Source organism: Carassius gibelio, chromosome B7 (genome assembly GCF_023724105.1).
Source record: "Carassius gibelio isolate Cgi1373 ecotype wild population from Czech Republic chromosome B7, carGib1.2-hapl.c, whole genome shotgun sequence".
NCBI lineage: Eukaryota > Metazoa > Chordata > Actinopteri > Cypriniformes > Cyprinidae > Carassius > Carassius gibelio.
The window spans coordinates 6,904,067-6,931,245 of record NC_068402.1 but is presented as its reverse complement, the minus strand read 5'-3'; the positions used below and the strand labels follow the sequence as shown (position 1 = coordinate 6,931,245).

Below are 27,179 nucleotides of genomic sequence, written 5' to 3'. Positions count from 1 at the left end.
TTGAAATTTTCAGAATATTATGCCATATATTGTCAATTTGAAACCTTATATATAATTTTCAGCTACTGGACTGTAAATATGGTTATAGACAAAATTAATTCGTAATATTGCTTTAGACAACAGTTTTATCTTATTTAGAGTTGAGTAATTAGAGTTATTACATATATATACAAAACTCTCTCTCTCTCTCTCTCTCTCTCTCTCTCTCTCTCTCTCTCTATATATATATATATATATGTGCTAGTTGTTGTGCTGATCAGTCACAGCACTACAAAAAGCACTTTGATTAAATATCACATAAAAATAAGTGGTTATTCTCCACTTCCACAGTGATAAAAAAAGAGCCTAAATAATAATAATAAAATAAAAGTACTTTTATTTTTTAATTCAGAATGTATGCCTAAACTATTAGTACTGTGGATATTATTTAGTTAGTAAAAAGAGCCACACTGCCCACGCAATGCAAGTAATAACACTGAGACTTTGCCTGGGCAAGATGGGTTTCAAAAGCCATGTAATATGCAGATACTACACTAATCAGCTTGAATATAAAGCATTTATAAAACAGAAAAAAAGTACTCCTCAGAATATTAGTGTCCCAAAAGAGATGCTTTTTCTGATACATGTTTAATCTTACTCTCTGTGTAGTTTATGTGTGTATGATTGTGTGAAATAATATGCAGCGATTCATGTTTAGATTTATACTTATCCAACCATCCAGACATGGTCAAATTGGTTTATCTGCAAGAGCTTATTTTACTCAGAAGCTCTGAGTCACGTAGCACAACGAACAGTATCCAAAGCACACGAATAGTAGACTGCTGCTGCGATTGTTGTAATATTTAAGGTATTGGATAGAGTTTCTGTTAGTCCTTGTGTTGCTGTACGTCTGTCCGAGAGCTATTGTTACAAGCCCTTCACTTATCAAATATTCTGTGGGAAAAAAAATAATAGGTAGCAGTCTTGCATGTGCTGTTTGTGTTGCTGTGGATTATTTGTCCATGTATGCTTCCCCTTTACACTTCTTTCACGAATGTGTCCCTCGCTTAGCAGCTGAGTTTACCATCTCTTCCTACATACAGGACGACACTGGGCAGTAGGCAACCAAAGAAGGAGAACTTCTCAAAGGGTTCTGAAAAAAAAGCTTAAAAAAAGAATATATATTCTAAAAGAAAAAAACATATATACACACACATATATATACACAAATAGCCTATATGAAGAAAAGATATGTATATATATTATTCTGTGTATTTAGGAGACTGAGATACTGCCACTCATCCTTCATTTAGTGGTCATTGTTGATGTGTGTCTATATGTTATATGACATCTTCAGGTAACCTTTGGCCTTATAGATGTCCTCTGGTAATAAACGATTATGTGTATTTCAGAATAATGATGCAGAGTAGCTTCCAATCAGTCATTGTGTGGTCAGTCTATATTGTATGTATGTCGTGTCATTTGGCACTTTACTGTGGACCTATCGGAGCATAGGTAAAATTTCTTATTACTTGGGTAATGTCATATATTTCTGTGTGTTTTACATGAGGGAAATCTGCCTATGGATACAGATATGTACCTCCAACAGATCACGGCATCATTTGAGTTGAATTGTAGAGTATAAATGTGAAAAATATCTAGATTTTGAAAACTGTGCAAGACACGCACACACACACAAAAAAGCAAAACGTATAAAAAGAAGAAAATGAACATATATGAAAAGGCATAATTTATTTTAAATGTCATTAATCCTTGAGGCCCTACCTCAGATTTTGTATTTATGTATTGAAATGCAAATTGAATCATAGTATCTTTGCCAATAATACAATAAAAGACCATATTTATCATAAAATGTATAACCTCTTAACCAATAAATAAATGTTAATGTTTTCAACTCCAGTTGTGTTCTTATATGCCTGAGGTTTTTTGAGTTATATTTTGTTCAAAAACACGTGCACACATACTGTACAAACTTACACATGCTTCAAAAAACAAAATGGCTGCAGTTTAAAAAAAGAATATCAGAAATGTCATCTCAACATAGGTATCTTTGTCAAATATTTTCAAAGTTATTTTTTTTTCAAAGTTGTAAATAAAACAAAGAGTATGTTTTGAAAGAAAATACTATTTCAGTCCTTCTACATGTTATTACTTCGGAATTATTTGTGAAATTTAGTAGCAATTTCTGAGTAAAATTGTTTCAAAGAAAAATCCTACACCCATTTTTTCAGTGTACTGTACCCTCCTCTTGTGTGTTTTTCATGCATGTGAAACATTAGTACACAAGAACTTGATCGAAAACTAGTAACTAAAAAAAAAAAACTATTTTCTGATGCATTAGACAACAGAAATATTGTATTATTGAAGCAGTCAGTGGGGCATGACATTGCAGACTGTAGCATATTTACTTCACGGCACAAATTATACAGGTCAAAACTGGCATTTAGCATTTTAATTGTTAGTAAAATAAAATTCTTTGAATTGGTTATTAATGTATTGGTTCAAATACATTAATTCTCTTGATGTTTCACAGCTCCATATGTTACCTGGGGCTCTTGATCTTTTTTCGGTCTCTGTTTAATTTTCTTCTGATTGTGAGCAAATGTTAATGCTACATAGTTCATCTCCTCCGTTTTTGACAAAAAAAAAAAAAAAAAAGATACATTACAGCATTTGACAGCTATTAAATATTTGAAGTGCCAAATTATGAAGAATATGTAGAAAATGTCTTACATTTTGACTGGCGTTAGTTTGTGAAATGCCTGAAAACATTGACAAAAGTGAGACTAGAAAAACAAAAACTGCATGGGCATACTTTGAAAATACCAGTATAGGCGGCAAATAAATATTACCTGCTCTATGTTTCTTTAAGATGTAGAACAGAATGATGTTGAGAAGTATGGACAGCACAATGATTGTTATCAGTGTTGGCCAAACAAAGACAAACTGATTCCCTATAAGATGAAATATAGAGTATGTTGACATTATCTTTAATTGTTCTGGTAACACTTTACAATTATGTCTCATTTGTCAAGTATTTGTGAGATTTACAAGCAATTTCTGATTGAAAACAATTTCAAAGTGAATATTGCACTAGTTATTTTCAGTGTAAAAAACAAACACATTTTTTAATGTTTTAAAATATTTGATTTCTTAATTTTTATTCTCTTTACTATTCAGCTATATTAACTGAAATCATAGTGATTTTTTTAAATGAATATCAAAGTGGACCTACTGCAGTCATCTTCCTTTTCCTTATTTTTTTCTGTCCCTATAAACAAAACAAGTAATTTCATAATATAATACAATACAGTGCAACATCTAAAATGAACAAAATCATGCAACTAAGGCTATTCACAAAGTATTTCTTCTCACACTTCAGATGCATGAAATAAATTACATATGCTGGGTAAATTCCAGTCAAATGCTTACCGTTAAAATGCTCTTCAAACATCAGTCTTGTTCCATTTCCAAAATACATCTCTCGATAAATAATAATCCCACAGTAGTACACAGCGATGTCTGTTTGCTCCATGTTCAGTACTGAGAGACTGAAGCTGAGCTTGTTCCATCTTAATGTATACTTTGTGGGATCCTGAAATTTGTCTCCAATTATTATGGCAGTTTTGTCTGATTCAGCCAAAGCCACAAAAACTGGAGCAGAACTGTTTTGTATTTTGAACCAGAACACTTTAAAGTGTCCATCATCTGGTGTGAAGCACGGAAGAGTTGTAGAGTGTCCAGGCTGAACTCTCACTGCTGACTCTGGTTGAGACACACGCAGTACAAACACAGCATACACACCTGAAATAAATTTAAATCAACTTTAAGGGTTTGAAATTGTAACAGCTTGTTCCCAGTCAACTCTAGAAGTCTTTTAAAAAAATATAAGTATTTTTTACAAATTGTTCATACAAGTTAAAATATATTTAAAAGGAATAATAGGTCAATAAATCTGTGTGCACTTACACTGTTTAAGGAGAAGACATATGAAGTATAATAATCTAGTCATGTTTGAGGTGCTGTGCGTATACACTCCTTCACCTGTGATCTGCGATCTTATGTTTCTGTTCCTTCTCTCAGAATGCACATTCTTTGATTTGGTTTTCGGAGAAAAGAACATTGCTCTCTGGTTGTTTTTAATCATGTACATCAGCATAGGCGGAGCTTGTGTAAGACTGGGCAAGGCTTATAACCTTTCCCTGGCCACGGGCTGAAATTAACAACGACTTGAGGCTAACATTTCACCAAATTGGAAAAAAATTTAACTCCACAATTGAACTGAAGGTATTTACGGCTGTTGCGAATAAATAAATTAAATTTAAAATAAATATATGCATTTAGCAGACGCTTTTATCCAAAGCGACTTACATTGCATTCAGGGTAACAGTTTTTACCTACGTGTTCCCTGGGAATCAAACCCACAACCTTGCTGCTAACGCAATGCTCTATCACTTGAGCCACAGGAACATTAATAAAGAGTTTAACAGGTATAATAATACTTAAATAATAATAAAGTTAAAATGAAATTAAAAGTGTTGATTGAGGCATTAAAGATCTCCTAGTGTTGCATCATATTTCTGTTTACATGTTTTTAAAGTATTTAGCATTATAACCAATCACAAGCGTTTCTGATGAGTTTTTTGAAAATAATGTCCAATCAGACGTGTTCAGATTAGTCATCACTGAAACACTGAGTTCTGTTCACTGCACATGATCGATGGTTGAATTCTGCACAACAAAGTGCAACTTTACTGATTATAATGAGAGTTTATTTTCGAGTGCTTAAACTTGTATTAGACTATAGTCACTATTGACGGAAAATAAAAATTTAATAATTAGTAACAAAGTTTTTATTTTTTCTTAAACTGTAATTAACACGTTGAATTCAGCCATACTGTATTAAAAATTACATAACAGCCATGTATGGTTTATGATGCATAGTTAATAGATTAGTTAAAGAGCTTTTATCATTTACCTGAATTTGATTCACCCTCCGGCATTAAGATGATTAAGATTTAAAAAATTCAATACCACTTTGTGACCTTTTGAGTCTCAAACTGTTTCTGTGCAGGCCCTCACCAGGAAATTAACAACTGCATTAAAAAGACAAGCAATGGTAACAAATGTCATTGTTCTGCAATCCAGTGTTGTCGCCTCAAGTGAGGGGATGTGTGAAAAACATTTCTGAAAAAAGTGTTTGTGGTTGTGATGCAGCACAGAGTGTGAAAGTAGAGGTATGGGTCATCATTGTGGACGGAACGTTTATGTACACCTTTACGTTCAGAGAGAAACAAAAACATATAATAATGTGTATAACACAGTATGATACATCAAATAGTCTCCTAGTTATACATAGCAAATAACCTAATTATAATTAAGAGCTCTTCTATTACTAAATGTATTAGCAATTGTCAAAAAAATAAAGTAGCACAGAACAGGACGAGAAAGATAGTTTAAACCAGAAGTGTGCACTACATGCTTTCCACTGTGTCTGTCCAGTCTTCTGTGCATACATAAAGAAATGTTCCTTGGCTTCTCATGCAAACAGCTTAAATTGTCATCAGCATGCTTCCCAAAAAGAAATTGCCAGAATATTGAATAAAGCAAAATTAAAATTAAAATAAAAAAAAAGCAAAATTCTAAGTCTCACAAGGGCAGAAAAAATTTGGTGGACTGAATGATCACATCATTTTGCGGGGGCTGAGCTTTAATCACAAACCATTTGCACTACAGGAAGTGTGTGTTTATTTATTTTATTTTTATTTTTTACCTCTTTAACATCTAAACTACATCTTTATGGCTGCTGGTGTTGCAGCAAAAGATGATCTTATCATTGCATTTGCATTGATGGCACCAAATGTTATTTTTATTAAATGTTATTAAAATATTTGGAGCCCATGTGAGAAAAAGTTGTTTCAAATAATAACTTAAAGGTAATGTACTGACAAGAAAAAAATTAGGAAATCCGTTGCCTTAAAATTAAGTAAATGAAACTCATGTATAATTAAAATAAAAGAAGTTAAGTTACATTAACAAATAAACAACAAGAACAACAACAAAAAGTTGTTGTGGTCACTTTTATTTTTAAGGTCGACTAAATTTAATTAAGTAGAATAAAGTATCTTATTTGACTGATTTCTTTCAAAATGAAAATTTAAGGCTACTAATACAATTCTCAAAATACAAAATTGTTCAAAACAGACTGCAAACAAAAATATCTATGAACAATTGTCAAAAGCAGGTCAACTGCTTTTATTGAACTGTCCTGAGCGCTTCTCACTTCTCAGCAGCAGGCATGTGAGGTGGCTTCTTCTTCTTTTTGCTTTATTGCAGATCGCAGACTTGTGCATTACTGCCACCTATCTCTCAAATGGACAATTGACATGCTATCTACACTCTCAGTTAGGAGTGTCAATGGTCCATTTGGGAGATAGGTGGCTGTAATGAACTTATAAGTCTGAGAAGTCTCACTGAGAAGTGAAAAGTGCCTGGGACAGTTTGATCAAAAAATATATATAAATACTGTTCAGTTTCTTGCACAGACCGATTGTTTTGTGCCTTTACACATCAGTGTATCATCACGAGCTGCAGGGTTTAATTTGGTTTTGTTCGTGTATGTTTTTTGTGTTGTATTAGTGAATGTTTTGCCATGATTCCCATCAACTTACATACTAATGCAATAGTTTGATTTAAAAAAATCTTGTTTTGTGTTCTACTGAAGAAACAAAGTCCCCTACATCTTGGATGTCCTGGAGGTAAGCAGATAAATAATACATTTTCATTTTTGGGTGAACTATCCCTTTAAAGTCAATTCATCATTGATTTAGTGATGTTATCATCATACAGCTCAGTTCAGTTCTCTTCAAATAGTGTCTCTGCAATCAAGTTGTTAATGTTCCCAAAAATCAAGTGTCTCAAAATTAAGTCAAGTCAGCTTTATTGTCAGTTCTTCCACATGTATAGTACATACAGAGAATTGAAATTGAAAGTTGTGACATTTGCCAAGTATGGTTACCCATACTCGGAATTGGTACTCTGCATTTAACCCATCCAAGTGCAAACACACAGCAGTGAGAAGTGAACACACCCCCGGAGCAGGAGCAGAGTAGCCATGTATCCAGCACCCAGGGAGCAATTGGGGGTTCAGTGCCTTGCTCAAGGACACTTCAGCCATGGGTATTGAGGGTGGAAGAGAGCGTTGTTCATTAACTCCCTCCCACCTACAACTCCTGCCAGCACTGAGACTCGAACCAGCCTGGTAACTAGTCCGGCTCTCTAACCATTAGGCCACAGCTTCCCCCATGTGTTACTCTTAGACCCATGGTGCATACAGATAACACTAACAGTAAAGCATAAAAATCTAGATCAAATATAAAATATAAAATACAACTATACAGTACACTATTCAATAAGGACATGTAAAAATACAGTTAAAAAAGCAGTGCAAGGCACATAGAAGAGAGAATGCAAGCTAGAATGCAAGTTCAGGAGTGAGTTCAGCTTCCTGACAGCCTGATGAATGAATGAATGAATCTGTCCTTCAGTCTGCTGGTCCTGGCAGTCTCCTCCCTGATGGCAGCAGACTGAAGAAGCTGTGTGATGGGTGGGTGGGGTCACCTGCAATGTAGAGGGCTTTGCGGGTGAGACGGGCTCCATAAATGCCCTGGAGGGAGGGGAGAGAGAGACAACAATGATCTTCTCTGCTGCTCTCACTATGGGTTGAAGCACACTATGGGTTAGAATGCTCTCGATGGTGCCTCTGTAGAAGGTGCACATGTTGGGGGATGGGGCTATGGCTCTTCTCAGTTTGCAGAGGAAGTAGAGATGCTGCTGTGATTTCTTGGCCAGTGCTGCTGTTGTGATTTCTTGGCCAGTGCTGCTGTGGTCCTCTGGGATGTGCACACCCAGGCCAGCAGAGTGAAGAGGAGGGGGCTCAGCACACATCCTTGGGGGGGCCCCAGTGTTCAGTGTGATGGTGGAGGATGGGTTGCTGCTGACCCGTACTGCTTGAGGTCTTCCAGTCAGAAAGTCCAACAGCCAGTTGCACAGCGAACGGTTGAGCCCCAGCTGGACCAGTTTGTAAATGAGCTGTTGAGGTATGATAGTGTTGAATGCTGAACTGAAGTCTGTTAACATCAGTCTTATGTATGAGTCCCTTTGGTCTATATGTATGAGTGATGAGTGGAGGGCAGTTGCGATGGCGTCAGGCTCGTTGTAGGCTCCTCTCTGTGTGGTGTAAACAAAGTCTAAAATGTTATTACCACTTGATGGAAAGTTAATGTGTTGTTGTATTTTTGGAAACAGTCTGCAAATCTGCATGGTTGAAATCTCCTGCTATGATGAGAAAAGCATCAGGGTGGGCTGTCTGCTGCTCACTGATGTGTTTGTACAGTTCATTTAGAGCATCGTTCCTGTTGTTGTTGTTGGAGTTCAGAGGAATGTATAGAGCAAAGAGCACTATGTCTGTATATTCCCTCGGTAGATAGAACGGCCAGCACTTAATAATCATAAACTCCACAAGGGGTAAGCAGTGTTTGCATGCCACAACAGCATTGCGGCACAATGCATCATTGATGTAAACACAAAGCCAGCCGCCGCGGGTTTTTCCTCTTGCGACGAAAGCTCTGTCCGCTCAATAGCATGTCAGCTGATCGAGCTGAATAGCACCATCTGAAACGCTGTTGCTAAGCCATGTTTCCATGAACATAAAAACACAACAGTCTCTTACAGTCCTCTGAGTTGAGCATAGTAATCGGATGTAGTCCAGTTTACTGCCCAAAGAACTTACATTAGCCAGTACGATGGTGGGGATAGCTGTTAGCCTAGCCTGGATGCCTCTGTGCTTACCCCTCTTCTGCTTACTCTCACACAACTTGTGGCACCTCCGCTGTAAGCGAGATGCAGTAGTGGGGGTCGGTGATGGTGTAGGCCTCCATAGCAAACCGAGGTCCCGTGCGGGGAGTTTAACTCTAAAAATGTAGTTCTGCCGACATCCAGCAGAAACTCATGGCTGTATGCGTGCTTAGAGACAAGTAGATGCGATGAAGACATACAAAAACACTTAAACTCACAAGGACAAAAAAACATGAAAACACCAATTAATCGGGAGCGAAAGAAGCCGCTGCATGTGGACGCACCGTCATCTTGAAGTAAGCAAGTTATTGATATTGTTAGTGAACACCTTCAGAATGAGACATGTCCTTTTTGGGACTAATTTAACAAACACTTGAAACATGATAATTACACTACCTTTTCTTAACATGCTGCAAGACTGTCAAAGTAAATAACTTTTTATGACATCTAAACGTCTTATATAGACGTCCACATGACTTCTCTAGAAGGTTAAATTTGATGTTATCCATGTGGATGTATTTTCAACATTTTCTAGGGATAACCACAGTCTCATTTAGACATCACTTATACTGCTTTACAAAATGAACACTCTTAGGTTAGGTTGCATTAAATTAAAACTCATGCAAATCAACTCACAGACACTGTGTGTTTGTAAAAAAAATTAAGAAAAATAAATTTTACTCATCATACAGTGGATGACAATTAACAAACAACAAACTATTTAGTTTGGTTAGGTCCATACAGAACACTAGCAGTCAAAAGTTTTTGAACAGTAAAAACTTTTTTTTGTTGTAATTTGGATCAAAAAAATTCAGGCTTGGTGAGCAGAAGAAACTTCTTAAAGAAAAAATATATATTCTAATTCATTTTTATTTCAACTGCAATTAACTAATTAAAATTATGGTACATTCAAAGATGGTATATTCAGTATTCATGCAAAAGTCAAGTTTTCACATACCTGAATAACATCTGCATGCACAATAATGAAAAGTACAGAGTCCCGTGTACAGCAGAGTCTGATTTGGCAGGTAGAACAGGAACTATAATTGATTTGAGACTCAGTTAGAGATTGTCACAACATCTCGTTTCAGAATCGCGTGAGCGTCTCAACGAGAAAGTATAAATATAAAATATAAATGTAAGTATTAATTTACCTCAGACAGTCCCACCTCATGTGCAAATCAACAAACAGGGATAAACCATGCAAAATAACAAAGAGCTGAAGTTGAAAACATCAACAAAAAACAATATATTTTTAGGGTGAAATTTAACATTACATGGACAAACCAACGAATAAGAGTACATTTATAATGCTTACCTTTTTGGGTTTGCACTCATCCATTCGTCTGTAAGAAGACCATTATGGTTATAATTTCTAATTGCGTCATGTTAGTTAAGGCCATGCCATTCTCTGTAGGTTTGATAAAGTGTCTTCAAAGAAGAATAATATCAATGACATACAGAATCTATCATGATGGTATTATCAGTCTTTGGTAATATACAGAATTAATACCTTTTAAAATGTTTAAAATGATTTATAATAGTATTATCACACTATTATTTTATTGAAAAAAAACTATATGAAGTGCAATAATATTATCTCTATTATTTATTCATTATTTATAGTTACTATATATATTTATTTATTTAATGGGTCACGCTTGTGTAATGTGACAACCAAACCAAATCTCCAGGTTCTCTTATGAGAACAAAGCTGAAAATCTTATGTGCACTTCTGTCTATAATGCATGCACAAAGGAGCCACATGTATAAACTTTTTATTGAACACAAAGAAATTAAGTTCATTGTTACAGAAACTAACAGACCAGAAACAAATAAGTAAGATGAAATTCATTTAGCTAAGTTAACTGTGCATCATCTTTCACAGTGTTACTTTACAAATAAAAAATAAATTGCAATCTGACAAGATGAAAAAAAAAACACTATAAAACAATAGAAATCACTGATATTATGTAATCTAATTTAAATAAAATTTAACTCGGGCACTTAGACCAGTTGATTAAAGGATACAATTAATTCTAAAACAAGTTCAAAATAAAACTATACACTTTTTTTATTTGTTAAAACAATATTATCAATAAAAATATAATATTTAATCAAATATGAAATGCAAAATCAATCATCTTTTACAGCTGTGTATGCAACCTGGGTCTCCACATCTTTTAAAACAAACATTTGTATTTTAGCAAGTTTATGACTTCGGTAAGCTCTTTGGCTCTGTGATGTGTCTGAAAAAAAAGTGACAAAAGTAAGATTTTAATAAAAATAAAAAACTGCATGGGCATACTTTGAAAATACCAGTATAGGCGGCAAATAAATATTACCTGCTCTATGTTTCTTTAAGATGTAGAACAGAATGAAGTTGAGAAGTATGGACACCACAATGATTGTTATCAGTGTTAGCCAAACAAAGACAGACTGATTCCCTATAAGATGAAATATAGAGTATGTTGACATTATCTTTAATTGTTCTGGTAACACTTTACAATTATGTCTCATTTGTTAACAGTTTGTTAAAAGTTATTTATTAATTTATGTTAATGTTATTTCTTATGGTATACATGCATTAACTAACAACACTGAATTGTAAAAATGTGAAATTAGTAAATAATGAACTTATTATTAAAATTAATTATGTTATAATTTTTTATTATTACAACAACTGTAAAAGTACACTGTAAAACCTTTTTTTCAAAATTGTAAATAAAAAATATGGAATATATTTAAGAAAATACTAACTGAGTCATTCTAATTAATATAAAGAAATTCTACTTCAAAATATGATGCTTAATTCAATGTGCTATTTGCCATTTATTTGTTATTATTTGTGAAATTTACTAGCAATTTCTGAGTGAAAATGATTTCAAAGTGAATCTTGCATTAGTTATTTTCAGTGTAAAAATAAAAATAAAATATTTGATTTCTTAATTTTTTGTCTCTTTACTATTCAGCTATATTAACTGAAATCTTAGTGATTTTTTAATGAATATCAAAGTGGACCTACTGCAGCCATCTTCCTTTTCCTGATTTTTTTCCGTTCCTATAAACAAAGCAAGTCATTTCATATTATAATAAGTCACAATGTATAATGCGATATCTAAAATGAACAAAATCATGAAACTAAGGCTATTCACAAAGTATTTCTTCTCACACTTCAGATGCATGAAATAAATTACATATGCTGGGTACATTCCAGTCAAATGCTTACCGTTAAAATGCTCTTCAAACATCAGTCTTGTTCCATTTCCAAAATACATCTCTCGATAAATAATAATCCCACAGTAGTACACAGCGATGTCTGTTTGCTCCATGTTCAGTACTGAGAGACTGAAGCTGAGCTTGTTCCATCTTAATGTATACTTTGTGGGATCCTGAAATTTGTCTCCAATTATTATGGCAGTTTTGTCTGATTCAGCCAAAGCCACAAAAACTGGAGCAGAACTGTTTTGTATTTTGAACCAGAACACTTTAAAGTGTCCATCATCTGGTGTGAAGCACGGAAGAGTTGTAGAGTGTCCAGGCTGAACTCTCACTGCTGACTCTGGTTGAGACACACGCAGTACAAACACAGCATACACACCTGAAATAAATTGAAATCAACTTTAAGGGTTTGAAATTGTAACAGCTTGTTCCCAGTCCACTGTCTTTTAATGTAACTTCTTTTTAAAAAATAAAAGTATTTTTTACAAATTGTTCATACAAGTTAAAATATATTTAAAAGGAATAATAGGTCAATAAATCTGTGTGTACTTACACTGTTTAAGGAGAAGACATATGAAGTATAATAATCTAGTCATGTTTGAGGTGCTGTGCGTATACACTCCTTCACCTGTGATCTGCGATCTTATGTTCCTGTTCCTTCTCTCAAATGCTCATTCATTGGTTTAGTTTTCGGAGAAAAGAACATTGCTCTCTAAGGTGGTTGTTTTTAATCATGTACATCAGCATAGGCGGAGCTTGTGTAAGACTGGGCAAGGCTTATAACCTTTCCCTGGCCACGGGCTGAAATTAACAACGACTTGAGGCTAACATTTCACCAAATTGGACAAAACTGAATGTATTACGGCTGTTGCTAATAAAGTGAAAATGAAATTAAAAGTGTTGATTGAGGCATTAAAGATCTCCTCGTGTTGCACCATATGTTTGTTTACTCATTGTTAAATCTTTTAGCGTTATAACCAATCACAAGCATTTCTGTTGAGTTTTTGAAAATAATGTTCAATCAGAGACATACAGATTAGTCATTGCGGAAACACTGGAGTTCCCTTTCAGTCGGTCACTCTTGACGTCACGTTGCTGCAAGTGGGAATTCTCCTGTGCACCTCAGGACATAAAAGAGCATTTTCCTAAAAGAGCAATTTCTCTAAAAGAGTAATAAACAGGCGCATCTTTGTAAAGACAACTGATCTTCCTTATAAGGATGCCATTTCACCTGTGCGTTTCCCTGTGTGGTTGTCACCTGGCACCGGGTGATGGTCACGATCACTGCCTCACGTGTCTGGGCATCAAGCACGATGATGAGGTGGCCTTTGTTGATGAGTCATGTTCCATCTCAGAACTGGAACCAGGCTTCGCTACTGTAACTTCAGGGGGTGGATTCCTGTTGCTGCTGCCTTGATCTGGGGCTCGTTCTGGCGGCTGACAGATGAGAACCACTTCTGGCAGTAGCACGGGTGGTTTGAGAGATACAGGGGGGGCAAACCCCGCAGGGAACCAACCCTCTGGGAACCATCACTCCTTCAGCACCTTCAATCAGGGGAGTGACCCATGGAACGCACTGGTCCCTCTTCAATGTGCATTCCACTGGTATCCAGTGGACCTCCCCCTGACCAGATGTCGATCTCAGCATCAGATGGAGAGCTCTCTGAGGAAGATTTGGCTGCGCTGCTGTGATGGTCCACAGAAGCCAGCGAGATGGGCTGGATAGTGCTGACCAGGCACCTAGAAACCCTACAAGCCGGACCCGTGGAACCACAGCCATACCCACAGTGGGGCAGAGAGGTGGAACACAGGGACCCAACTCTGGCGGCTTGTGAGAGGGCCAGAGAGGGGTATGAGTGTGGGGTGCAAGGCTCACCTGGTTCCACAAGCGTTATCCAATCTCACTCAGTGTGGTAGTGCTTTGACAATGGTGGGTGGAACTACTTGTTCCGAGCCCTGCCCTACACCCCTGCTTACATGGCTCTTTGGTAGGGATCCCAATTTGTCGGTCACTGACGTGACATCGAGAGTGACTGACTGAAAGGGAACATCTCGGTTACGTATGGTTACACTCATTTCCTGAAGGAGGCTGTTGTACCACTGCTGAGCTGCCAGGTCACCGGCTTGGCTCCTCAGCATAAACTTGGCATGCATTGCACCTCCTGCCTTATTATACTCGGCAGCGGCAGCTGGATGCAATAATTGCATGAAAATCTGCATTGGCTCGTTTAGTTTACACTCGAAGTAGACTGGTCTACTGAAGCGATATCCCAATTCGTCGGTCACTGACGTGACATCTCTGTTCCCTCATACAGGGAACGTGGATTACCATATGTAACTGAGATGTTCTCTTCAGTGATAGACTTTTATCAGTCATACCTAGAAAAAAGCTATTTTATTCTACAAAAGTGTTGTCCTCTCTATGGTTGGTGTCCAGAATTTTGTAATAATCACCTTCACTTGCAAAATAAATAAAAAATCAATGGAAAATCATCTGGTGAAGATATTTATACAGTGGCAATGAGTACTGAAAGTTGTGGTTTTTTGTATCAGTATAAAGTACAAATAAGAAATGAATCTCAACAGCAAAAATCTCTTGACAAAAATCAAGAGTTTTGGTTGAGATGAATGAGATTTTACATTTTGAATTCATTACCCTTATGTGACCTTTTGAGTCTCAAACTGTTTCTGTGCAGGCCCTCACCAGGAAATCAACAACTGCATAAAATAGACAAGCAATGGAAACCGTTGTCATTGCTATGCAATCCAGTGTTGTCGCCTCAAATGAGGGGATGTGTGAAAAGCATTTCTGAAAATAGTGTTTGTGGTTGTGATGCAGCACAGGGTGTGAAAGTAGAGGTATGGGTCATCACTGTGGACGGAAGGTTTATGTACACCATTGCGTCTCCTAGTTATACATAGCAAATAACCTAATTATAATTAAGAGCTCTTCTATTACTAAATTTATCAGCAATTGTCAAATAAATAAAGTAGCAGAGAACAGGATAAGGAAGATAGTTTAAACCAAAAGTGTACTACTGTACATGCTTTCCATTGTGTAACACCTGTGCCGATACAAATTAATAGTCAAAGTTTCTCAAGGGCAGAAACAATGGCATTTTGCTGGGGCTTAGCTGTAATCACAAATCATTTGCATTACAGGAGGGTTTTTTTTTTTAATTTATTTTTTGACAACATAAACTACATTTTCATGACTGCTGGTGTTGCAGCAAAAGGTGATCTTATCCTCTATGCGCTTGCAGTGATGCCACCAAATGCTATTATTGTTAAATGTTATTAAAATATTTAGAGTCCATGTGAGAAAATGTAGTATATAATAATAACTCAAAGGAACACATTTCTTGCCACTGCTTGCATTCTATTGTTTATGTCAGAAAAACAACAATGCATAGGTTAAGAAAGGTAAATATTTATAATTTGGAACTGTGATGAGTGGTGCAGGGCCGAGAGCTGTGAGAATGGAGCGAGGCCGGTGGAGTGATTTGGAAATGAGCGACACCTGCTCCTATCACCAGTCTCGAGTACCACGGAGGAGCACCGGAAGGATAAAAAGAGTAGAAACAACAGTGAAGGACGAGAGAGAACCAGGCCTGGATATTATTTTGAGTTTTGATTTTGTTTGTGCATGGCAGTCATCCTCGAGGGGCTGTGCCACTGTTTTGTGTGTATTTTATCATTAAAGTTTTATTTAAATTTTTGCTGGTTCACGCCTCCTTCTTCCCGACTTATGAACTTTGTTACAGGAACTTTACTAAAAAAAAAAAAAAAAAAAACACTATAAAACATAAGAAATCTAATATTATACAACTAATATTATATAATCTAATTTAAATAAAATGAAACTCAGGCACTTAAACCAGATGTAATAAAGGATCAAATGGATTATAAAACAAGTTCAAAATAAAACTATACAACTTTTTTATTTGTTAAAACAATATTATGACAACAATCAAATATTTAATCAACTATTAAATAAAAGGTTGAAAAGTTACCTGAATTTTTTTATTCTTTTATTTTTTATTTTTTTATATATACAAGAGGATGTTGAGAAGCATTGATGACACAGTGACTGGCAGCAGTGTTGAGCACAGACAAATGAATGTTAACCTACCACAGGATGAATTATGATAAGATAAAATTATGGTGATATAACACAATTATTTGTATTTTTTAGAAGCATGAAGATGAAGAAAAGAATAACTAAACATATGAGTATTTTTTTTCTAAAATGGGTGTGCTAAGCAGGGCTATGATTTCATGGTAATTATATTATTATTATTATTATTATTATTATTATTAAATGTTTTTGTCAGAAAGTCATTTGCTAAAGGTTTAAAGAAAAATCTTAAATTCATACTTATACAGGTTAAGTACAATGCATATGATGTATGATCATTTAGTCATCTTAACTGATCTGTAGAAGATTACACATGCAACAGGCCTTTCTGCAGGATAAAAGCTCAATCTTGAAAGGGTTAAAGATTAAGTATTGGGGTGGAGGCTTTAGCCACATCTTCCTGTCATGTTGTCTAAATTTGTCATTTTTTGGGTTGGTTTAAATAAAGAAATCTATGTTGTACCCGAATAAAGGTCATTATTTCGTATCACTAAGTTCCAGAAAACAGATTAGCTAAGATACTTAGCCTACATTTTATTAGTTATTTGCAACATATAAAATATTAAGTGCAAAATGAGACACATAAAAAAAAATTGCGCATATTACATGCAAATCAGATAAATAATAAAAGATGATAAACCAGTCAGGCTTAGGCCTAGTTCAAAAGGAATATAACAACGAAGCTAAAAATATATAGTCCTAGTTAATTTTTTTCTTTCATGTGGCTGGCAGCATAAGGGTTCCTCTCAGATTTAACAATCAGAATAGATACATTCTATTCTTTCATCCAAATTGAGGCTGAAAAATGCAGACAAAAAATAGGCAAAACTAATTTTGTCATTGTAGCAACCAATCTATCACATTAGCACAACAACATATAAGCAACTTCAACAATTTCAAATGATTGCAGTAGTATATTATTTTACTGCTGGATTAGTTTATGCTTTTCCCAGAGATTGCATGAACCAAGAGATGTAGTTGCCTTTCAAGGGAACTTCGAACTGTGTCCTCTAGGTGTCGCTATGGAGAACACCTCGTCATGACTCATGTCTGAAGCATACATTGAAAAAACAACGAGTTGGCTGGCGACAGCCTCTGACATCACTACCGGCACGACTGTAAATAAATGCCAGGAAAACACGTCATCCTCTGATACGTCTTCATTGACTGTTTTGTTTGAAGTGTGCATCTGAGAAATGACCATGGTAAGAGCTATCTTTCTCTGTTTATCATGGCATCCACTAGAAAGGCATTTAGACAGTGTGTACATCCGTGGCTGTGTTATTTGACACATGATGACGCACACAGCCTTTGCGTCTTTTGTTTGGGCGAAGAGCATGCACGCGATGTCCTTGAGGGGGCGATCTGTGTGCACTGCATCCTCTCTTAAATCTCCCTCTTTGCCATCTAAGCCCCTCCAGGATACATCTTGCTTAAATGGCAGAGCATACACAGCAGCAGGTCAGGCTGTGTCTTCATTGCGCACGATGGCAGTGCTTCAGGCTTATCAGGCTGATCTGTTGAAGGACCTGGATAAAGGCGAGAGCCTTTTAGCCTACCAGGTGGCCGCACCACAGACCTCTCTCTCCGTGCTACCAAGCAGGCCGCCTCTGCCATGGGTAGGTCTATGGTTGCTGTGGTGGTAACGGAGAGACATCTGTGGGAGAACCTGGCAGACATCGGGAAGAAAGAAAGGGGCTCGAGAAGATCAGGGAGTCAAAGATGCACTCAGCTGCCTTCAAATCCTTCATTCCACGAAAGTCCAGGTCTGAGCCCGAACAACATAGGGGTCCTGGTCCATCTTGATCTGAGGATTAAAGATGGGCACAGAAGGCTAGTCTCGTGCTCTGGTATTGGGCGGCTGAGATCACAGGCTTCTGCGGGAGACTCATTGCTCATGTGAGGTTCAGTGCCTCTGCGATGCTTAGGAACCTTTAGGTACACACGCTAAGCTCTGTATACTTTCTAAAATCCATGTAAGTTGTAAGTGTGCATGCAAGACTCTGCACACTTTCTGAAATCCTGTACAGTAAGGGTTACGCGCTTAGCTTCGTTTCCCTTCTTGAGATGGTTAGACCTTGGTTCCTTGGGCTCCATTCAGCCAGTGTGTATTTGTTTATACACTTCAAGCATTGCTTCCCTCAACGTGAGGGGCTTTCTGGGCGATTCTTGTGGTAGTTTAGCAGCGCTGCCCTTGAGCTGATGCAAAACTTGACGACTCTCAAACATATTGTTTTGAGATGCACCATTCCATTTATGAGCTGCTCGATCAGAGTGCCACGAGAGCCCCTCCTTAGAACAGTATTTGAAAATCCATGCTATGCTAAGTATGCAACCTAGTGCGCTGCATCTAAAATCCTATATTCGCGCGGTTGCTTCGTACCCTTTCTTGAGTTGGTTCATCTTGGGCACAACTCCACTTACGTATCCTCAGATACCTATCTTAACAGGGTGTTGCTACTAGAGATCTGTTGAGACAGCTCCTTCAGCAAGCTTATGCAAGAGCAAGCGGTAGCCCCTGTGCGACAGGCAAGACTTAGTATAACTACTGGGTTTTTAGCCTTATCCCTTTAAAGGAATCCTTCCTGATTCCAAGCCTTCTGCTCTACCCCGGGCCAAGGCACCTAACAAATAAGTAGGTATGTAGCTTAGGCCTTTGGCTATGAGGGGTAATGTCATGGACAGCCGTCTAAATGTCCCAGGGGCAACTCCCATTGAAATGGTAGAGTTGGTAGTTAGTGTTTGCCATGATTCTGGCCTGCACTCTCCTCGAGGATGCAGTTCGAAGTTCCCTTGAAAGGGAACATCTCAGGTTACGGATGTAATCATGGTCCCCCGAGTAGGGAACGAGACACTGCGTCCTCTAGCTCCCTGCCATGCTTCGGACGCAAGCTTCAGAAAAAGAAGTGGATGACGTGTTCTCCTGGCGCTTATTTATAGTCATGCTGGTAGTGACGTCAGAGGCTGTCGCTGGCCAACTCGTTGCTGTTTTTTCAATGTATGCTTCAGACACGGGTCACAATGAGGTGTTCCCCATAGCGACCCCTAGAGGATGCAGTGTCTCGTTTCCCTACTCAGGGAACCATGGTTACACTAATGAGACGTTTTCATAGCTTTGAGATATTTAGCACTCTAAAGTTATAGTTTCCCCTTCAGTGAAGGTCTCCAGGACTTTCTTTTGAACTACAGCAGCAGATTTGATGAAGCCTGCGAAGGAAAGCATACAAACAGTATCATCAGATCATAATATTATTCTCTTAAATTTTGCAAATTGAGAATTAAATTAAAACTTAAAAAAAAAAATTAATAATTAAAGCAGAACTAATCTCTTCTCCGCAACAAACACATCTTTACTCAAGTGTAGAAAAGAACATTTCAGAGGTACTTTAAACATGATTGAGGTCCTCTGAGCATTTGGCAACATCTTATGGAATGTTTGTAAGACATGGGTGTGAAAGGTCTGGGTTTAATTTTTAATTCTTGTGAACTCTCATTTTCATTTTTTTAAATGAAGTTATTTCAAGTTATTTTCTATATTTCCTTAACACCCATTATTATCAAAATACAAAAAGAAAGAAAGAAACATGTCCAAAGTTATTTGAGCAACATTATTAATTATATTGTTCCAATAACATCATACTCTCAAAATTACATTTATATGTGGTCTGGACAAAGAGGGGACATTTAAATGTTGTACAGTAGCACAGGGGTGTCTATACCTGCTGCTTAAGGGGCACTGTCCTGTAGAAATTCGCTCCATAAGGAACTGAAGCTCCCTATATAATACAGGAGCAGGACTGCACACCCCTCCTGTAGGTCATGTGATTTTGGGTTTAAAAACAACAGTATTTGAAAATAAATAAACATTAACATTTGATATTAAAAATGGGCCTAAGCAAGATATTTGCTTTGAGAAATATGAAATATGGAATGAAATTCAAACTTTTTTTTTAAATTGCACCTTCAGGTAAAGAGCATCTAGTCAAATTATCAGTTTGCAAAGTAAAGAATCCCATTAACATGGCATATTTTGAACAAGGGAAAAAATACCTATGCATGGTGATTCAGTTAATTAAAGAGGTGCTTGTATAATCACCATTTATGTTGGGTTGCTTGGTCATGCTGGAGGAAAAACTCTTAACATAGCCAGATCACAACTGTCTGTGCTTTGATGCTTGGGTTTCACTGCAATAAGAGTGATGTATGGAAACTTTTACGCACAGAGATCTAAGCGTGCTGAAGGTCGCTTGTTTATTCTGTTACTTTCAGAAACAAAAGCTGACCGCAACCTGAGTGCTGTGCATCAAATTCATTGTCTTACATGTATTCAGTGGCATATGTCTGTTTTTCGAAACCATTAGTCAATATATGAAAGGAGGTATCATGTGGTTTTATGCACACTTTAACAATGCATTGTGCTAAATTTGCAGTGACACTAAGACTTCACAACATCTTTGTAAAGATAAGACACATTACTATATTAGATCATCATATGACTTAAATAATGACACCTGCAAAGAAGCAAAAGTGTCAAGTTTCAGTGAAGCTCAGTGATAAACAATTCATTATGCATTAAGAGAAATATTGTTTCCCTTCCTCATGTTAAGAGAAGTCTGTAAAAAAAAGGGCCCAATAATTTTTTTTATTTTTTTAAAAAAGCTGTTTTTTTGCATGTTTTGAATTACATGTGACATTGTGTTGTGCTTTAGAGTTAAAGAAAATTTATGTTAACTAAACAGTCAATGTCCTGGCAGATGATTACCAGCTCTTATTCCATTTTTCTACAGTGCTGGCCAGGAACATGTAACATGTTTAGGACTGCAGGTTGGATCAAGATAAGTGACATCAAATTAAGCAAGAGTAACATTTAAATTTTTATAAATGAGCCTAGCCTGCTACTTTTCAAAGTAGTTCAAAGTATTACTGTATATATCATATTATGAATAATACTGTATATTTACAAATTTATATTTATTTTCAGAAAAATATGATTTTTTTTATTGTCATTGCTGTTTCATAATAATAATCATTTTATTTTATTTTATTATTTTAAGTTATTGCCATCTGTGACTTAACACCTCATTTAAAAACAAGGGGTGTTTTGTCTGTGGTTATGGAATGTAGTGTGAAAGGCATGTAGTGTTTGTGTGGTTGAGAGATGAGCTGGGGTCAGTCTGGTGGGTGGAAAACAGTCAAACTGTGATACTCTCATGTGCTAACAGGTGCACACACTGGTATGCAGATATATAAGAAAGCTTTTATCTGATTTAAACTGTTTACACACACATTTAATCAGATTTACACAATGTTTAAATATTTTCTTTAAATTGTAATGAGTAATACTATCAATATTCATATGATCAGGCTATACTGATGCTGCTCACAAAGTACTAAATTGTTGTCAATTGTGAGCATAGTTAATAAGATTTGTAATATTTTTGTACAGCTACACTGTAAACAAACTAACGTTGAGAAAACGTACAAGTTTAAGGCAACCGGCTTCAGGACATTTCAGTTTATACAACAAAAAGTAGAGAAAACTCAAAAATATCCTACAAAAATTAGTTGAGAAAACTCTAAAACTCTAAGTGTATGTTTTGGTGTGTATATTTATAGCTTTGTAATTTGGTCCGGTCAAGTTCCCTTCACCGCGTCTAATTCTGTACTGAACAGCTTCTTCCTGTCAAGGTCTGTAAAGGAAGTGATATCATTCACAAACCCTGCCTCTTGAATAAGGGTGTGCTTGTATCTAACTTACAGAGAACTTATCAGATATAAATTAAAGTTCTTAGAACTTTCAAATACATTTGATCTTTACAACTTTTATTGCATTGAAAATGCTAAACATTGCAGAGCTCACATTCGCTTTAAATGTACAGCATTAGTAATAGCGTATATATATATATATATATATATATATATATATATATATATATATATATATATATATATATATATATATATATTAGAGTCTAGATGAGTTTATGGCTTTTAAACATTAGAGTAATCTACAGTATTTGACTGTGTGCTATTGTTGGACTATCTAGTGGCAGAATACACAACTTCTGTATCCTCTGTATTTCTGGCTGCTCTTCTGGATTTGTGTTTTGAGAATTGTACAGCGGCATACACTGATGAATAAGGCTCCTGCAACAGATTGAAATATGTATTTAATAACATGTAAAAACAAATGTAACTAAAATATATAAAGAAAAAAATCAGATACACAAAAAAATCAAGAAATAATTATTTTTGTGTATATATAAAGCTTACTAAAATCCAAATACATTTTCTCACTTTATAGCATCACTATTTTTTGCACAATCTAACAGTGAACCATATATAATTTCCCTGAGAGCAATGTTCTGCTCGAGAGTTGCGTTCACATAGACTTATTGTGTCTAATGCAAGCCTTTTCAAAGACATGGTAAGAGCTAAACAGAAAAGGCCCACAGGCTGTGTGCAAAACAATCTCAAGAGACATTTCTCCTGAACAATGTTAGGTGTAAAAGTAATATTTAAATATAACTAATTTATGGGTTTTAACTCTTCTCATTATTAATCATTTGAATAGCATACATTTGCACCCTGAATATTTTAGAATTTGTCACCCTGGTGTTTAATTTCAAGGATTGTTGTCAAGATATCTGCAGATTTTAGAGGACTTCTAAATAAAATAAAAAAATAAAAAATAAAAAACCTTTTTGGTTATGTATTCAAATGTATTTTTTCAGAGAATGAACATTCTTATTTTAACAATAAGTTTACCTCATGATGTTGTGTTTCATGGCCATCAGCATCAGCGGCAACAGAAAGGGAAACTAAAAAAGAGGTTCAGCTTTTTTAAACTTACAATTAATCCACTGCACAGTTATTTTCCAAATTATATCCATACCGCAATGTATATAAATCTTCTGAACTGAATAGATGCAGTGTTACCTTTTCCCTGTGTGCTTCTGTCCTGTATCTTAATGATGAGCGTGGTGAGCAGAATGATGGTAAGAATACCAATAATGCTACCAAAAATAAAGGTCAGCTTATAAAAGATATTTTCAGAACAGTCTTTTGTAGAAATCGTGCTCTTGTTTGGATCTGTTAAAATTAAATACAATTTTACTTTAACACACCGCCTTTCAGATAAAAGCATTATTGTAATGTTATGAATGTTATGTGTTATGTGTAAACACCTTTATTTGTATTTTCTGTTTTATTTTGCTGTGGTGTATCACTCCTCTCTGCACAGTAAATAAAGACTTTAAATATATTTAGTCATTAGTCATTTAACACATTTAAAATGATCCACATATATGTGTATTATGTAATATATTTGTTGTTATATTACAACTAGACAAGGAGCAAAAATAAATCCTTTACAATAGTGTTACTGAAAAGGGCAGATTACCTTTAATGTCTAGCTGTGTTCCATCACCAAATGTCATAATCAAAGAGCTCCAGCCACAGAAGTACAGACCAGAATCAGAAAAGTCCACATTTAAAATTCGTAGGGAGGTGTTTTTGGAGTTCAGAGACATCAGCAGATGATCTTGTTGAAAACCATTTAAATAAGTACTATGTAGTTCTTTAAGCTGGTAGCTTTTCAACGTGTATACAATGGCATTAGGTACAGAACTCTTTGTTTGCTTGAACCAGTGTATATTGTCTCCAACGTTTGAGTTGTGTCGACACCAAATAGTGACATTCTCTCCTGGTTGAGCTGATAGATTGACTATCTGAGACGCTTTAACAGCTGTAAGCAAGCCTAAAAATCACAGAGGAATAACAGTGTTTTGATATTTATATTTATAATCCTGATAAAATTGTTCCCCAAAAAGTCATAAAAGCTCATAAAACTATTTCACAATTAAAGTTTACTAATTAATATTGAATTAATTAATCTTGTATGAATGAAGTAATTATAGTGCAATAATGCTTACCCGTGCCACAGATCACCAGTGCTGAAATTATTATATGAACCATTGCAGTACTGAATCAGACTAGAACCAACGAGGAAATTAAAATGAGGAAATCAATGTGCTTTTTTATGTGAGGGGGTGTGGCTTGTGCTTACATCAAACTATGACAGACCTGTCAATCAACAGGTTCAACATAAGAAGATTCATTGTTGATCAGATATATTGATAATGATGTGATGTTTTCTTTACTGCTTTGGCTCCCTGGTTTCTCCACAACATTATTGAGAATATACGTGACCATGGACCACAAAACTTAAATTGCTGGTGTATATTTGTAGCATTAGCCAAAAATACATTGTATTGGTGAAAATGATAGATTTTAATTTTTTTCCAAAAATCATTAGGATATTAACTAAAGATCATGTTCCATGAAGATATTCAGTAAATTTCCTACCTTAAATATATCAAAATTCAATTTTTGATTAGTAATATGAATTTCTAATTACTTAATATGGACAACTTTAAAGATTTCTTAGCACCCTCGGATTTCAGATTTTCAAATAGTTGTATCTCAGACAGAAATTGTCACTTAAGACTGTTTTTTGTGGTCCAGGGTCACATATGTTCCAAAGCAGCAAAGAACTAAAAGCATGTGTGATTGTTATGTGTTTTTGAATATGTTTTTTTTTTTATTATTATTATTATTTCTGAATTATTGACAGGATACATAGTACCTTAACTGATAAACTTGATTTTATCCTGATTTTCTCTGAAGGCCCAGCACATAACACTCACTCAGGACTGTAGCTTTCTGCCTAACTATTCAACTTAAGGTGAATGAAAGTGACAACCCAGGCTCATGAAAAAACATGAAACATGATTATGTAAAACTACTATTTAGCCATGAGTGATCAAACTTTAAATGGTATTAGTTAACACTACAATCTATGAGTCTGTAACCATGAGATCCATGTATAATAACCAGTGTGACACTTTAAGCGGCATCTAAACTGAGATGCAACCTAAAACTCTGATGTTTTATTGTTATCTCAACCTAAATTAATGGGCTTTGTGTAATGGCGTCATAATGATTTTATATCAGGAGTCAAAGTATTGCAACCAAATTTAATAATCTTAAACATTATTTACAAAAGTGCAAAGAAAAGACAGTTTTTACAGTAATGACATTTTTAAAGAGTAAAAAAAGCAATGCTGTTTAGCTGTTAAAAATAGTTAATAATTAATTAACTTATAATATGTTTGAATATGTTTCCTTTTTCAAGGAGTATCAGTGTACACAGCGGTTGTATACTCAGTATGTCGTCCTGCTGTTTTGAGTCTCTTCTTTGAGAAATACACAGAAGCATATTCTACTGAATAATTTTCCTGCAAAGAAATACAAACATATGTCAAGATTTTAATTCAAGTGATCATACGACAACATAAAGTTTATTCTGGAGTCTTTGTAAATGGTTTTCCTTTTCCTTACCCTCCAAAATAAATACTACAGCAAAAATAATAAATAAATAAATAAAAACATCCAACAGAAATAATATTGTTCAGTTGGAATCATAAGATGATAATAAAACTCATATAACAATAAATAATGAACAGTTATAAATGTATAAAGTAATTAATGTAAGTCTGTGGAGTTTACCTTGTCATTATGCTGTTGTACTTGAGATTCAGCGACTGACAGAAAAGCAGAGAAAAAGTCAATCAGTTGAAATTAAAAAATTCATAATTTCAAAGTCATTTTTAATATTCACTCCACATTTGTGATTTAACTTAATTTTTCCAACTATGTGTAAAGAGTTTAACCTTTTTTATGCTTCTGTCTTCTGTGTTCCCTGATAATCCCCAAAATAAGAGGAACAATACATGTAAAAAAAATGATTCCACCAAATAGGAGGGTCAGTTTAAAATAGATGCCTCTAGAACAGTCCTCAGTAGACACGGATGATTGCTCATGATCTGTGAAAGAGTGGACATCATTTCAAAATTCAAATACATTTTAAGTGATGCCACAAAGAACACATTTTATATATAAATTTCCCACGTAATATGAATCAACAAATTAAACCAGAACAATAGTAAATTTTAAACACCTGCAGTTTTAATTTTAAAAACTGTTAAATGGTAAAATGACATACCCTTTTTTGAGGTTCCTGTGTAATTTTTCTCTAATATGAAAACATTTGGCAAAGATAAGTCAATTGCGGCATTTACAAAGGTATTAAATTGTGACCCTGCACCACAAAACCAGTCATAAGGGGCATTTTTATTTATTTGAGATTATACATAATCTGAATAAAGATGAATGCATACGTTTTCCATTGATGTATGGTGTATTAGGATCGGACAATATTTGGCCGAGATAAAACTATTTGAAACCTGGAATCTAAGGGTGCAGAAAAATCTAAAATCTCTTTTAAAGTTGTCCATGTGTAACATGATCTTTACTTACTATCCTAATGATTTTTGACATAAAAGAAATCTATAATTTTGGCCCATACAATGTATTGTTGGCTATTGCTACAAATATACCCCAGCCGCTTGAGACTGGTTTTGTGGTCCAGAATCACTGTGTTTTTCCAACACATGCTATTAATGACAAAGTGAAACCAACAACTAACAATATGATATGTAGGTGTAATGAAAGAGGTTAAATAAAGATTACCTTTCACTTGAAGTATTGTTCCATTGCCAAATTTCTTGTCATAACCCCCAGCTCCACAAAAATAGAAACCAGAATCAGACATTTTCACTTTCTTAATTGTTAGAGTGGTGTTTTTGCTGAACTGCTCCATGACCATGTGATCTTTTGTGAAATTGTTAAAATAATTTGGCTCAACCTTCTGAAGACTTTCGGTGTATAACATGTACACAATAGTAATGGGTACATCCCCGTCTGTTTGTTTGTACCAATAAAGATATCCAGAAACACGAATATTGTGTGAACACCACATAGTAACATTTTGTCCTGGAAGAGCCTGTATACTTGCTATTGAAAACGTCACTTGTAGAAAACCTGAAATTGAACAAGAAAA

At 35.4% G+C, this 27,179-nt stretch overlaps 1 protein-coding gene and 1 gene segment (V, D, J or C); both read right to left on the bottom strand.

Annotated features, from left to right (window-relative positions):
- Positions 1-1,027: 1,027 nt before the first annotated feature.
- On the bottom strand, positions 1,028-12,762 carry LOC127961841 (Ig kappa chain V region K-25-like). The segment is given in 6 exon segments: positions 1,028-1,072; positions 2,734-2,762; positions 2,853-2,954; positions 3,236-3,271; positions 3,433-3,804; positions 12,632-12,762. Coding segments are annotated over 6 exon segments (627 nt in total).
- Positions 12,763-22,163: 9,401 nt separating this feature from the next.
- Positions 22,164-24,205, bottom strand: LOC127961017 (uncharacterized). Its single transcript, XM_052559941.1, has 6 exons — positions 24,151-24,205; positions 23,619-23,975; positions 23,404-23,451; positions 23,156-23,308; positions 22,985-23,037; positions 22,164-22,363 (listed from the first exon to the last, which is right to left on the bottom strand). Exons 1-6 carry the CDS (start codon positions 24,191-24,193, stop codon positions 22,256-22,258), a joined length of 762 nt encoding a protein of 253 aa, XP_052415901.1. The 5' UTR covers positions 24,194-24,205; the 3' UTR covers positions 22,164-22,255.
- Between the last annotated feature and the right edge of the window lie 2,974 nt (positions 24,206-27,179).

Coding starts and splice junctions, on each gene's coding strand:
- LOC127961017 (XM_052559941.1), bottom strand. CDS start 24,193: ATGGTTCATATAATAATTTCAGCACTGGTGATCTGTGGCACGG. Junction 23,976..24,150: donor ACTGGTGATCTGTGGCACGG/GTAAGCATTATT, acceptor TGTGATTTTTAG/GCTTGCTTACAGCTGTTAAA. Junction 23,038..23,155: donor CAGAAGCACACAGGGAAAAG/GTAACACTGCAT, acceptor CCTCTTTTTTAG/TTTCCCTTTCTGTTGCCGCT.